The 16048-nt window shown below is 32.4% G+C and overlaps 1 protein-coding gene and 1 long non-coding RNA gene across 2 annotated transcripts; both read right to left on the bottom strand.

Moving 5' to 3' along the window:
- Positions 1–1093: 1093 nt before the first annotated feature.
- LOC132721020 (uncharacterized) lies at positions 1094–2937 on the bottom strand. Its single transcript, XR_009624414.1, has 3 exons — positions 2677–2937; positions 1617–1724; positions 1094–1386 (listed from the first exon to the last, which is right to left on the bottom strand). It is a non-coding gene; the product is annotated as an uncharacterized LOC132721020 (long non-coding RNA).
- A 1137-nt stretch (positions 2938–4074) lies between these two features.
- LOC132721019 (protein jagged-1-like) lies at positions 4075–13552 on the bottom strand. Its single transcript, XM_060705267.1, has 7 exons — positions 13400–13552; positions 9336–9418; positions 8460–8556; positions 6634–6834; positions 5223–5330; positions 4644–4751; positions 4075–4200 (listed from the first exon to the last, which is right to left on the bottom strand). The coding sequence occupies exons 1-7, from the start codon at positions 13461–13463 to the stop codon at positions 4085–4087; spliced, it is 777 nt and encodes a 258-aa protein (XP_060561250.1). The 5' UTR covers positions 13464–13552; the 3' UTR covers positions 4075–4084.
- Between the last annotated feature and the right edge of the window lie 2496 nt (positions 13553–16048).

Genomic DNA, 16048 nt, shown 5'->3' with positions numbered 1-16048 from the left:
AATAAAAAATTATTATTCATCATTTATTTAACAGTACAATGTAAAACTGACTGATTGGCTATCAAATGTACCTTTCAAGTTTTAAACTGTGAAACAATTTGACCACGCCTTTTTATTAGTAACTTGGTCAACTGCTCATAAACAGTATCGCATGTATTCATATGTGATATCACATGTGTTCATATATGTTATCCCTAGGGGTGTGGATCGTCGGGTAAGTGATGATCCGATCTGATCCATAATTCAGCACATGCGATTCATCACAAATCGAACCACGAATCTTTTGGTTATCAAGACACCCATAAAAACATGAACATTAGTTTTGAAAACATATTAAGTTTTCTTAAAACAATACTAAACATTAATTTAATTATTCATTAAACATATTATATGCAATGCAAATATAAACTAGGTTGAAAAAGAGTCGCTCCAATATAAAATTCCACCAGCAAAATTTTCTTTCAATGAAAATGAGGAATAAGCAGTTTGTAAAACATGCCATGGCAAATTGACTTATAGAGGTGGTACAACAAACTTGTCTAATCACATGAAAAGACAAGTATTTCCAAAAATTGAAAGTAAATTTTGCTGGTGGGATTTTTATATTGGCGCGACTCTTTTTCAGCCAATACATGTACTGTTATGTCACACTGACGTATTAACTAGCGTTTTTCCTAAAAATAAAACAATACATGTCACGTCATTATAGATCTATACATAGCGACTAAAAATATTTATTTATTTTCATTTAAAAACAAGTGCTCAATAAAGATAAAGTGATTCCTTTTTCAAAACTAATGACTTCCTAGCTCAGCATCATGGTACATGTTTGTTTACTTCCTGTCTTTAAAGAGCAAATTGTATTTAGGTAATCGTTGCATAATTCATAGTGTAAAAAGCAGCGAATGTATAATAAACAAATAAAACTGCAATCCACGATACGTGGACTGACGAATATTCGTACTCGATTTTTCATTTTGATTCGTGATTATCCGAGTACTCGAATACTCGCCCCAGCCCTAGTTATCCCACTGTAGTAATTGGATAGCCAGTTACCAATTTTGTGTTAGCATAAAACTTCACTGGATAGGTCCATTGCTACACATGTATGGATCAAACATTTGGTGCAATCATAGGAAGGCACAAAACAGTTTGTCTTTAAAGTTTTTACTATTCTAGCGTTTTACAGCGCTTATTATTAAAAGCTCTTATGGCGGGAGTTCCTAAAAAGAAAGATATGGAAGCTTTATTAAAGATGGAGTAATAACTATTAGATACCTTTCTCGCAGTTTTCACCAGAAAATCCTGGCGGACATTCACATGTATAGTCCAGCAGTTCCAGCACACATATCCCTTCATTCAAACAAGGGTTGGGTGAGCAACTGTCTACAATAAAAGCCATTTTATCAATTTATAGATTTTCGAAAAAATAAACCCAACAACATCAAACAGCAAATTTGGTAGAATCATAGGAGGGCATAAAACAGTTTGTCTTTAAAGATAACACTTTTCTAGCGTTTAACAGCGCTCATTATTAAAAAGCTCTTTTCACAGTAATTCTTGAAAAAGAAAGCTATTGTAGCTTTAATGAAAATTGGGTATTATTTGTTAGATACCTTTCTCACAGTTTTCACCAGAAAACCCAGGCGGACATTCACATGTATAGTTCACCAGTTCCTGTACACATTTTCCTTCATTTAAACAGGGGTTGGGTGAACAACTGTCTGCAATAAAGGCCATTTTATCAATTTATAAATTTTGGAAAAAAAGCAAACAAGAATTTCAAACAGCAAACAAATTTATTTCGACCATTACTTGAGTGAATCTATGGAAATTAATCTACGGAGCTGTATATCTGTTTCAAAGAAACTCCGCTGAGGTATATAAAATTTGAAATTCTTACAAAGATTAAATTTTGGTATCTACTACGGCAAAATAAAATAAATAAATAAAACAATAAACAAGAATCGGTTGAACCGGGTGATGCTCACCAAGAAGGTTTTGGACACAGGAAAGTATAAAAAAATGAACAAAGGGCAAAAACTCAAAAAATAGTCAAGGCAGAGTTATGTTGTTTTTTTCACAAGCACTGCACTTCTATTCAATGAGATCTATCTATCTCTAAAGTTTCGTAATGATATTTCCTATAATTTCAGAGTTATGTATCGGGTAAAATTCAGAGTGTTAAAATGAACCAAGGACGATAACTCCAAAATTATAAAAGGCTGTGTTTAGGTTCTATAACATTGCAGTTCTATTCAATGAGATCTATCTACTTGGACAGTTTCATGCTGATATCTTTTACAGTTTTAGATTTATGTCCCAGACAAAATAAAAAAAACGAAGGGCAATAACTTGTGTAAGGCAGAGTTATGGATTTTAAGTACTACACGTCTACTTAATAACATGTGTTCCTATGTGTTATCCCGTTGTAGCAATTGGATAGCCAGTTACCCATTCTTTCTGACATAAAGCTTCACATGATAGGTCCATTGCTACATATGAAGGGACCAAACATTTGGTGGAATCATAGTAGGGCATAACCCAGCTTGTTTTCAAAGTTTATACAATTCTAGCGTTTAACAGTGCTTATTATAAAAATCACTTTTGGCAGTAGTTCCTGTAAAACAAGGCTATTGTAGCTTCATTAAAGATGGGATTATAACTGTTAGATACCTTTCTCGCAGTTTTCACCAGAAAATCCTGGCGGACATTCACATGTATAGTTCAACAGTTCCTGCACACATGTCCCGTTCTTCAAACAGTTTTCATCAGAAAACCCTGACAGACATTCACATGTATTGTTCCGCAGTTCCTGTACACATGTCCCGTTATTCAAACAGTTTTCACCAGAAAATCCTGGCAGACATTCACATGTAAAGTTCTGCAGTTCCTGCACACATGTCCCGTTATTCAAACATGGGTTGGGAGAGCAACTGTCTACAATAAAGGCCACTTTATCAATTCATAAACTTTTGAAAAATATATCTCATCAAACAGCAAACAAATTTTATTCGACCATTACTTGAGTGATTTGTATTGAAATTAATCTACGGAGCTGTATATCTGTATCAAAGGAACTCCGCTAAGGTATATAAAATTGAAATTCTTACAAAGATTAAATTTTGGTATCTATTACGGCAAAACCACACTACAAAAAATAATAATAATGATTAATTCACTAAATTATTCAATATGTAAAACATTTTATATGACGCCTAGAGGCTAAGCTCGATTTACGTTAAAAAAAATTAACACTAATATTTTTTTATATGTCGTTCGTCTTGCACAATTAAAGTTATTATTCATCATTTATTACATAAATATTATTACATAAATAAGGATAAATAATGTTTTGTTCCATCATGTTAAAAATGATAAATAAATAAATAATAAATAAGTAAATAAATAAATAAATAAGTAAATAAATGGATGGATGGGTGGATTATGTTTGTAAATTTTTTATTAAAGTGTAGCATATCAAAACGATATTAATTACTTGCATTTGAAATATTACCATACCCGTTATTCTGAAAAAGGCATGAGTAAATGTAAACGTACATCGGAATGGAGTTTCCCATTATTTTCTTTAACAGTACAATGTAATTTGACTGATTGGTTATCCATTGGTTCTTTCATGTTTTTAAACTGCGAAAATATTTGACGCCGACTTTTATATAAGTTACTAGGTCAACTGCTAACAAACAGTATAACGTGTGTTCCTATGTGTTATCAGATGTGTTCCTTTGTGTTATCACATGTGTCTGTATGTGTTATCAGATGTGTTCATATGTGTTATCACGTGTGTTTATATGTGTTATCACATGTCTTCATATGTGTTATCACTTGGTTCCTATGCGTAATCCCACTTTAGCAATTGGATAGCCAGTTACACTTCACTGAATAGGTTCATTGCTACACATGTAGGGACCAAACATTTGGTAGAATGGAGGGCATAAAACAGCTTGTCTTTAAAGTTAATGCTATTCTAGCGTTTAACAGCGGTTATTATTAAAAGCTTTTTTGGCAGTAGTTCCTGAAAAAGAAAGCTATTGTAGCTTCATTAAAGATGGGATGATAACTGTTAAATACCTTTCTCGCAGTTTTCACCTAAAAATCCTGGCGGACATTTACATGTATAGTTAACATTTTCCTGTACACATGTCCCGCTATTCAAACATGGGTTGGGTGAACAAACGTCTACAATAAATGCCATTTTATAAATTTATAAATTTTTGAAAAAGCAAAATAAATAAATACAAAAATAAACATCCAACAAATTTTATTCGACCATTACTTGACTGATGTTTATTGAAATCAATCTACGGAGCTGTATATCTGTATCAAATATGTTCCTATGTGTTATCACTTTTTCCCTATGTGTTATCCCACTGTAACATGCAATTGGATAGTCAGTAACCAATTCTTTCCTGCAAAACAAACTGCACTGGATAGGCCCATTGCTACATGTGTAGGGACCAACATTTGGAGAAATCGTAGGAGGACATCAAACTGCTTGTCTTTAAAGTTAACACTTTTCTAGCGTTTAACATCGCTTATTATTCAAAGCTCTTTTGACAGTAATTCCTGAAAAAGAAAGCTATTTTAGCTTAATTAAAGATGGGATAATAACTCTTAGATACCTTTCTCGCACTTTTCACCAGAAAATCCTGGCGGACACCCACATGTATAGTCCACCAGTTCTTGCACACATGTCCCGCTATTCAAACATGGGTTGGGTGAACAAATGTCTACAATAAAGGCCATTTTATCAATTCATAATTTTTTGAGAAAAAGAGAAAGAAAAAAGATCCAACAACTTTTTTTCGACAATTACTTTACTGATGTTTATTGAAGTTAATCTACGGAGCGTTATATCTGTTTCAAAGGAATTTCGCTGAAGTCTATAAAATGTGAAATTCTTACAAGATTAAATTTCAGCATCTACTACTGCAAAACTACACAACAAATAATAATAATGATTTATACACAAAATCAACCAATATGTTAAACAAATTGTATGTGAAACCTTTAGGCTAAGCTCAATTTGAGTCAAAAAGTTTAAACGCTTATTTTTCTTTTATTTGTTTTTCGCCTTGCACAATTGAAATCATTATTTATCGGATGGATGGATTGATTATGTTTGTCAATTTAGAGATTTTTAGAAAAGAGTAGCTTATTAAAACTATATTATGAAAGATGGGGTAAAAACCGTAAGATACCTTTCTCGCAGTTTTCACCAGAAAATCCTGGCGGACATTTACACGTATAGTTCACCAGTTCCTGCACACATTTCCCTTCATTCAAACATGGGTTGGGTGAACAACTGTCTACAATGAATGCCATTTTATCAATTTATAACTTTTTGAAATACAAAAAAAACAAAAAAAAAACATCAAACAAATAAATTTTATTCAACCATTACTCGACTGATGTGTATTAAAATTCATCTGCGAACCTGCATATCAGTTTCAAAGGAACTCCGCTGAGGTATATAAAATGTTAAATTCTTACAAATAATAAATGTTGGTATCTACTACGACAAAATTACATAACAAATAATAATACAATGAATAATCACAAAATCGATCAATATGTAATACATTTCTATGTGAAACCTATAGGCTAAGCTCGATTTGAGTTAAAACTTTAACGCTTATTTTGTATATGTCGCTTGTCTTGCACAATTAAAATTTTTATTAATCGGATGGATGGATGAATAAATGGATAGATGGTTGGATTATGTTTGTCAATTAAGAGATTTTTATTAATGTGTAGCTTATCAAAACGATATAAACTACTTGCATTTAGGATACTACCATACTCGTTATTCTGAAAAAGGCATGAGTTAATTTAAACGTATATCGTAATGGAGTTTCCCAGTATTTTCTTCTACAGTACAATGTAATTTGACTGATTGGCTATCCAATGGTTCTTTCATGATTTTAAACTGCGAAAATATTTGACGCCGCCTTTTATATTAGTGACTAGGTCAACTGCTAACAAACAGTATCACGTGTGTTCCTATATGTTATCACATGTGTTCCTATGTGTTATCACATGTGTCTCTATGTGTATCACGTGTGTTTATATGTGTTATCACATGTGTTCATATGTGTTATCACGTGTGTTCCTATGTGTTATCCATCTTTAGCAATTGGATAGCCAGTTACACTGCACTGGATAGGTTCATTGCTACACATGTAGGAACCAAACATTTGGTGGAATCTTAGAAAAACATAAAACAGTTTGTCTTTAAAGTTTTTACTATTCTAGCGTTTATTAGCGCTTATAATTAAAAGCTCTTTTGACAGTAGTTCCTGAAAATGAAAGCTATTGTAGTTTCATTAAAGATGGGATAATAACTGTTAGATATCTTTCTCGCAGTTTTCACCAAAAAATCCTGGCGGACATTCACATTTATAGTTCATTAGTTCCTGCACACATGTCCCCTTATTCAAACATGGGCTGGGTGTACAACTATCTACAATAAATACAATATATCAATTTATAAATTTTTGAAAAAGGTCTATAATATGTAAAATTCTGATAAAGATTAATTTTTGGTTTCTACTACGACAAAACTACACAATAAATCTTCTACAATTTGACAATTATCTTCACAAATTTTACCAGTTCTTTCGCAGATGAAGCAATGTTTTCTTTCACACGGGATATCGTTCCATTTGTACCAGTCACTGGTATACTGCCCACATCGACCGTCGCCATCTGGTTGATTTACATACCACCGACTGTAATGTACAGAGTTCCCACTGGTGTTCCATTTCCATGTATTATCAGAATTTAGTCTGTTTAAACCAATGTAATAGTAGCCTGAAAACAATTAATTTGGCATTCAAGGAGGACACAGACAAAATTTTCATTTCTTCGGTTTGAATTTTCATTCATTACTCTATTAATGTTCTCAAAATGAGTACACTAGGCAGTCATAGGAACAAAGCTTTCCTCCTTATAAAGAATAAAATGGTGGTTTCCTACCTTGACCCAAGTGGGTCATGGTAGAGCGTTAAGATTTCGTAACAATTCGTCAAAGTGAACTCTGGAAACATTAGATAACACGATAAATGATTAACTTAGACTCGTTATATTGTTACATTGTACAGTTCAACTTCATAAATTCCTGATTTATTATTCGGGAATTCACAATTTTAACTCCGTTAATTTACAATTTCAACTTCATGAATCCACGTTTTCAAGATATGAAATGCACCATTTCAGCTTTATGAATTCCGGTTCCGTCTTCGTGAATGTACAGTGTCAATAGTGTTAATTCACGTTTTCAACTTCACGAATTCCCGATTTCATACTCCTTAATTCACAATTTTAAACTCATGAATTAACTTTTCCAGCATACAAAATTCACGAATTCACGATTTCTACCTTTAAACTTCCTTAATTCACAAATTTAACTTCGAAAATTCAATTTTTCTTTACAAACGGAATTCACGGATTCACGATTTCAACTTCGTGAATTCACGATTTCAACATCACGAATTCATGAGTCCGTCACACCCATTTCAAAAACTGACCAATAATTTGAAAGTGAATAAAATATTTTGACTTTTCACAAACCGTGTCCATTAATTACTAAAGCTATTTTGAACCAATAAAAAGAAATATAAACATATACTTATTTCTAAAGAACAATTTGGTATATCATTCTTATTTCGTTGTTTCTTTGTGATTGCAACTGGGTTTTAAATGTTTAAAACGATTAACATTTTATCAAGATTTTTTCTCAAATGCAAAAAATGGAATAAATAATAATAATAATGATAATATCATATTGTTGTTGACAATTTCTAACAGCATTGTTTTCACATAACATTTAGCATTTATATGATTACATCTAAAACAGATCTTATTGTACAATTAGAGCAGCACGCCTCCAGATAATGTTAATTTTCATGAAAATTTTGGAAATATATTAAAAAGTAAAATGGTGTGAGGTGAACAAATAAAGTTGACATATTATATTAATTATTTATATTTACATTTTGCAATCGGCACTTGCAATACATGAAAATTACCAAAAAGTGGTCCATATATGCAAAAACAGCCCGTACAGCGTTAGGAACGCAGTAGAAATATGGTGATAAAATACTGCAGAATCAGTCTGAAACCGTATATAACATGTACAATATCACTTGGATCTTCAATAATTTTACATTTCCTAAAATGTTAGTATGTTTTTCTCAATATTGATCTTTTTTTAAAAATATTTTGGCACATCTGAAGGCGTGCAGCTTTAACAGGAACTTCCTTAGGCGAAGTGAATTATTAGTCGTTCGTGCATAAGAAAATTATAAATTTAAAATAAATTATGGCAAAATGTAAACTTATTTTCACTTTCTCACACACTATATAATGTTGGATATGCATAATATCACGTTAAAAGCAGCGGAAGTGATTTAAGCATCTAGTTAAAAGACACTTACAATCGTATCCAGCATCAGAAGCAATTTTTTGCAGGAACCTGTTTTCAATATCACTTTCTACCTCTGCCAGATAACTGCTCCTCTCCAAACACCATTTCTTCGTAAAGAAGAAAACATAAACACTACATTCCTTTAATTATCCTGTTACACAATTTTTTTATGGTTTTAAATCATAAATATGATGCTCAAGTTAGATTTATCAATATTGTAGTTTCCAAAAAACAATATTTATAAAGATATTACCAAATTTAACATCTCATGTAAATAAATAAATGGAGGTAATTAGATATTTACTTTTTACAAAGTTTAAATCAAATTTTTCAATAAAAATGAATGCATATATTTCAATAATTACAAATATTTGCAGTACATATTTTACATATTCTTCGTTGTTTGATGATTAATTTATTTGCATAATTATTTTAGATATATATAATTTCACTTAGTGTGGTTAACCACTTTGATCACAACATACAGGATCTGTAATTACTTTCCTTACAGGGTGTATAGTTATGAACTTCTATTACAAAGAACCAAGCAGACTTCAGCGATAATATCTTTGACACAGAAAAGCAAACTGCATTAACAATAAGGTAAATTTAGACTTTGCAAGTACATAAACTTCTTACGGATCTATATTAAGAAAAAAAATATACCAGCTTCATTAGTACGTTCATGTTCCTAAAAAAAATGAAATAAATACAAACTGTGAAGTAAACAACATAAGTAATTTACACATCGCAAACGGCACTTTTAATACACATGATTTAAATAAAGCGTTTAATTAGAAATGCAAATAAGTCCTGACTGCGTTAGTCACGTAGTAGAAATATGGTGATAGAATACTGCAACAAAATATAACACAATTATTCTTACCCTAGCATCTGTCCAGTTCAGTTTGTTTTTATTTAGATAATAACAGGAACTATATTGTCCCCTCCAGCCTGTTTCACAGTCTCCTGAAATATGTTAGAATACTCTTAACTTCCGGTTTGCTTCTATTTTGTTAAAGCAGCATGCCACCAGACTCATTTTCATTAATCATTTTTAGAAAATGTAGATTCTATTCAAAAATATTTTGAAGTTGAAGTGAAATAGGATATTAATTTCAAAAATAGTTAAAACAAGCAGTAAGTAACACAGTAAAACAATTAGTGACCGCTGCATTATCAGTCCTTAATCGCACATTACGAGATATGTCAATTATTGCTTAAATTTTAGATTGTTTTTTTTTTTATTTTTCATACACTCTTAGCAGATTCTTATTTCAATCCATTTTGATCATGATTGGTGTTCTTGAAAAGATTTGGCTCATCTGTAGGCATGTAACTTAAAAAAACCTTTAGTAACATACATCATATTTGAACACAAAAACCTCCTTCAACTGATATCTTATAATTGTGTAGTTTTATTTAAAAATTGTTCAGTCCATTTTAGATTATTTTCCGGACATACTGGTGTCGTTTTAGAGCCAAAAAATGAAGACAAAAATAAAATAAACGAAATAAGTAAAAATATGTTATGCAGTATCAATGCTAAGACACTGGTGAGAACACTGGATTTTAAAGCTCACCCGATGAAATTTAAGCTTTGATCTTACAAACAAACAAAGAAAAGGTCCTTAATGACGTGATATAAATGTACCAACCAAGTTTATAATCTACTTTATTAATCAGAAAATTTGTAAAATTTCTGTCCTCACTGCAGCTATCTCACACCATTGGCGACCTTAATAAACAGTGCATTTCTGCATCATTTCGCATCATGGTGCCCGTTATACAGTACACTTATCTCCTCACTGGTGCCCGTAATATACTGCAGCTATCTGTCAACACTGGTGCCCGTAATACACTGCAGCTGTTTTGCATCACTAGTCCCGTAATAAACTGAGGCTATCTCGCATCGCTGGTCCCCGTAATAACACTGCAACTATCAAGCAAATATTGGGGCAGTAATACACTGCAGCTTTCTCAGATCACTGATGCCCGTAATACACTGCAGCTTTTTTGCATCACTTGTCCCCGTCATCAACTGCAGCTACCTTGCATCTCTGGAGCCCGTAATATACTGCAGCTATCTTGCAACACTTGATCCCGTAATACCCTGCACCCGCATTGGAGCCGGTAATACCGTTAGTTAATTACGGTGTTCGTTACGATGACGACAGTTCGAAAGCACAATGGTGACAGTATGACAGAACGATTGTAACAGTTTCACAGTACGATGGTGTCAATACGACAGTTTAACAGGTAAACACAACAGCACGATTGTGACAGTCGAGCGTACTGTAATTTTGTCCCCCATTGTACTGCCATACTGTCACCATCGTACTGACGTACTGTCGCCATCGTGTTGTTGCCTTCCCTCAACATGGCTTCCGAAACTTAAAATTAAACCGTCATTTAAAAAAAATCTCTTATAGAGATTATCTATCAAGTAACTCAAAAGATAGAAAAATGAAAATATGTCTGAATAAATAAGTTTTATGATAAAATGTACACCTGTGTTTTCATACTTATTTTTGAACAGATAGGTCTAATGTAAATTTTTTGTAATTGACTTATTTGTAAAATATTGTATTTTTATAAACGACCTGGGTTTTTTAATCAAACTACTCTCATAAATACATGAATTTTACATACGGAGATAAAAAATATTGTCTTTGCATTTGACGTAAAATTAAAAGAAAAAGCAAAAAATCAAGAACTTTGATATTGGTTCCAAAATGTTAAGCTAGTGTATGAAAAGGTGTTTGCCATAACGTACATTTAATACTTCTAACGGTCATTTCATAAAACCATTGCGACTTTTCTGTAACAACTTTCAAACATTTATCTGCAAGCACAGATGTTTCAATTTCAATATATGTCATGCTCACAGATGTGCAGGGCGGTTTTGCTTCAGAAATGTTTTTATTTTTGAGCATTTTGAGGCTGCGTTAGAATATCCTAATAGTAACTGCATTGGCCGATTTCCTGAACCATCTTTTGCTTCTATTGCCTTTTAATGATTAGAACAATTTAAATACTTAAGTATTTTGTATGGGAGTCAAAATACAACATTGTCATCATTGTGCTACTTTTCTGACAAATTATTTCCGTTTCGCATATTCAGCGCTACTTTCTTCAAGTGATAAGTACTTTAAATGCTTTAAAACAATTCTGCAACTTTATAAAACTCACAATTACCTGTTATAAAGAAGGAGAAATACTGTTTCTTGGGCATATTGTACATTTAAAGTGAATTGGCTTATATGGAAAGGACGAATGTAATGTCAGGAATAATGAATTTGATAGTATTATATATTTAGAACAAACCACGAGATTGTTTTATATGTTGCGAGACATGTTATACAATATTACATATATGTATATACATGTTGCAAATAATAAACTGTTCTAGAATAATATAATATTTTTTATCATATAAATGTTCATAATTAATCAATCACTTAGAAATGTATCATTTTCCATGCAATGTCCATATGAGATATACTTCTTTTAATTTTATCAATATTTAAAATCTTAATCTATCTACAAATGTATTTAAAATTACGATTATACCATCGGAAAAGGCTTAGAAGTCCGGTTACCCTGCGTTATATCTCAGATATAATTACCAGTAACAGTGTATTTATCGAAGAAACTTACTCGAGTAAAAATGACCTACTATGTGTATAACTACGATACCTAACTTATCACGTGGGTTGGTGTCAAGATTGATTTTTTTCCATATATTTATCATTTTATTTCATGTTGGTTTCAGCATCACGAATCTGATTAAATTCATTTTCATTTCAGTTTTGAGACATTTAGCTAATTTTTTGTTTGCACTTTATTTTACCTAGAAACGTCTATCTAGTATCAAGTTATAAGTATTTAAGTGCGTCATAAAAACACACTTTTCTCTTTTAATTTACTGCGACGTCAATTATATTGCGACGTCAAATATATTGCGACGTCACGTGAATTGTTTTCTATCAGGTTCGTGTCGTTGCTATATATATTGTGAGAAATAAAGAAACCTGATGGTTTTTTAAGTACATCAGGAAGAAAACATTTCCCAAATAAGGTTTCCTTTTCATTATTGTGATAGGGATTTTGCTGAAGGAGTTAAGCAAGTCTCCAGAGTTGAAACAAGTCCAATAGTGGAGAAAATCTAGACGCGAAGCAAGTTAGGAGCGCAGCCAGTCCAAAAGCGCAGCAAGTCCAAAAGCACGGCATGTCCTAAAACCAGCAAGTCCAAAAGCGCAGCATGGTTAAGAGCGAAGCAAGTCCAAAAGTGCAGCAAGTCTAGAAGCACAGCAAGTAAGGAACGCAGCATGTCAAAAAGCGCAGCAAGTCCAAACGCGTGGCAAATCTAAAAACACAGCAAGTCCGGGAGCGATGTAAGTCCAATAGTGCAGCAAGTGCAAAATGTCAGCTAGTCCAAAAAAGCAGCAAGTTCAAAAGTGCAGCAAGTCTAGGAGCAAAGCAAGTCCAAAAGCGCAGCATGTCTAGAAGCACAGCAATTCCAAAAGCACAGGAAACCCAGGAGTGCAGCAAGTCCTGAATGGCAGCAAGTACAGAAGCACATTGAAGGCGAAAATCCCTCTGTCTAGCAAGTCCTTTTCGTAAATAAGACAAAGTCACCTTAAGTACTGGACCAACCCAGACTAACGTCTTGCAACCTTGCAATTAGTTCAAAAGACACAAAGTAACTTGCTTAAATTGTTAAATTGCTTTCGGACACACGACTAGGGTCATAGCTCAAACAGTTTACACATTCATGCATGAAAACTGTTTAAAAATTAAGCACATCTTACTGCTGCGACAGAAATACTATTCAATTTACAGCAAATAAAAATATAGAAAATAAAGAAAACTTAACTAAAAAGGAGGAGCACGTCAAACGCAAACTCTAAACATATGTCTATAGGAGTAGCTCATAATATAGCTTACCAGAAGACAAATGAATCCCTTTCAATAAAAACACGATAACCAAGGATTGAAAAAAACACTCCATTATGATGTTATAGCATGTAAAATGAATTCAAATGAGGCTTCTAGCGAACAAAACCTTTTTTTATCGAAAAAAAAACTTGAACTTAGATTACGGAAAGAGTTCAACCGTTGAAAAAAATGAGGTTTTCTATTTCTTTCCAGAGAAAATGAATATTTGTTCAACAGGAATGCGGTGTGAAACTTCCTTGATACTAAATGATGTAAACCACACTAGTAGTTAAGAAATGAGGTCGCACAAAGATACCAGGACGTAAAAAAACATCCATAATGCAAAAAGTCCCCAATACGTAAAAAGACACTAATTATACAAAATACGTCCCGATTATAATGATACATAATAAGAACACCTGCTCGGTCGTATTTTCGAGTCATTATATGACAGTTTATATTGTAAAACTCCTTAATAAAAGGCATTGGGCAAATATTTCGGAACGAACTTTATGGGGTTTAAATCATACAGCAGTGCCGTGTGAAGATTTTCTATTTTAACCATGGAAAACTGATGTTTAGAATATCTCTTTTCAGCTGTCACATAAGAAAAATATCATCAGTCAGAGTTTTTGACTGAAATATAATACTAATTACCCACCATGGCATACTATTTAATCAATAAGGAAATGAAATCTATAATTCAAAACATATAATATTGTTTTAAAAGTGTATTATAAACTCATTTAAAGGTAAGAAACAAATCATATACCCTAGTTTTAAAACAATAGAGGAGCAATAAAAATGTAGGAGTGACAAGAGGGGTGTAAGGATGTAAATTAGGGAATGAGGAGTGTTAAGGAGGCAAAACAAGTCACTGTGGAGATAGAGATGAAATGCACATTTCCCAAATTTTTTGCTAGTCTGTTATGAACAATACAACATAGAGGTATTAAAAATAGCTGCACACATTGAAAAGCAGGATATACTATAATATGTATAGATTTAAAGACTTCAACTGTTTTTTACCAGTGAGTTCCAAAAAATAAATAAAAACGAAACCAGTTCATGGTTCATCGAGAAGATCTAAAAAAAATAGAAAAAGGAATAAGTAAGTACAATATTTAGTTGAGTGACATGGTTTTCAAAATCATTCAACATCTGCGTAGAGGTCGGTGAAGTAACAGATATTAGTGAAACATTTCTATAAATATTATGGATCGTTATATTTATGTTAAAAGTGACAGCAATGATAAGTACTTCACAGACAATAAAGTGTATCAATTCAAAGTACATTTGAATGCATCTTTGCCTTTGATAGGATTTTGGAAAATCGGATTGACAGAATTTTATGCTACCGACACAACCGCTGATAGATTAAAATCTAAAGGACTGAAAAAATGACAATCTCTACATATACACTGACATTTGTAAAGAAAGCATTGTGCATGACTCAAAACAATCATTGTTGAGACAGGTTTGCAAAAAATACTAAAACGGGCTGGAACTATCAGTTTAACAAAGTGCATTATTGACCCGCTAGAAAGAAGGATCTTCTGGAATTTACTGTGTATTTAAAATGCGAAGACAGGAGTAATCACTCATTCCTGTCTTCGCCATAGAATCGAAAACTTCATTTTCCTTTTGAACTCTGAGTACCTCATGCCACCTTATCATATACTCCTTTGAATTTGATATCCTCGTTATCTTAAGCGGTAGCTTGAAAGCCTTCAAATACGAAAAAAGGTGTACAGCCACACACAAGATCAAGTAGGTGTCTTTAATACGGGAATCAACAATCAGCTACAGATTTCAATGACAATATTTAACCCATTTATAACTTATAATGTAACAAATACCTGTCAAAGTTCAGTTTCAGATATGTAGCATCCTGGGTTTAATAGCCCTTTAACACTACAAGTTAAGTCGGTCATCTTTACAAAGGCATATAATTTTGATGACAGTTGTTACTATATAATACCAATTTAACTGTATGCAGATTGGCTCCATTCGTGTTAAAGGGACACCAATGAAGCGTTCTCTTTTTGTTTATGTAATGTGCTTATGATATGCATGGCACGACATCAAGGTCATGTTTGCTATCCTTCAGACTGCCTTTTGATATTTTGTTACAAATTAATACTCAAAAATTTGTTGATTTGTTGTATCAAATATGTAAAAAAAGTAACTAATAGTATACTGTACATGAACAGAAATGAAGACCTTTCAATAAAACATCATAACCAAGGTTTGAAAACCAGCCTCCGTTTTTTTTAGAATGTTAAATATACTGAAATGGAATCCTTAGAAAATAAAACCTTGTTTTACGAAACAATTTTAACTGACATATCGTGATTTCTACTTTACAACTTTTCAATTGCTAAGCAGAGTATAAACATATTTGATACAACAAATCAATTGAATTTTGTGTATAACTTTGTAACAACATATCACAAGGCAGTCTGAATGACAGCTAAATCCCCTTCCGCAGTGAACATGAATGTGCACTTCTTGACCTTTAATCAACCATGACATTTATGTTGTGCCATGCATATCATAAGCACATTGTCTCATGAAAGTGATTATGAGTGCTAATTTATTTAAATCCTTATATAAAGTCAAAAAGTTATTGGGGATATATAACCTTGACATTGGGGT

Source organism: Ruditapes philippinarum, unplaced genomic scaffold (assembly GCF_026571515.1).
Source record: "Ruditapes philippinarum isolate M1 unplaced genomic scaffold, ASM2657151v2 ctg1178_1_1_1_1, whole genome shotgun sequence".
NCBI lineage: Eukaryota > Metazoa > Mollusca > Bivalvia > Venerida > Veneridae > Ruditapes > Ruditapes philippinarum.
This window is presented reverse-complemented; position numbering and strand designations above follow the sequence as displayed.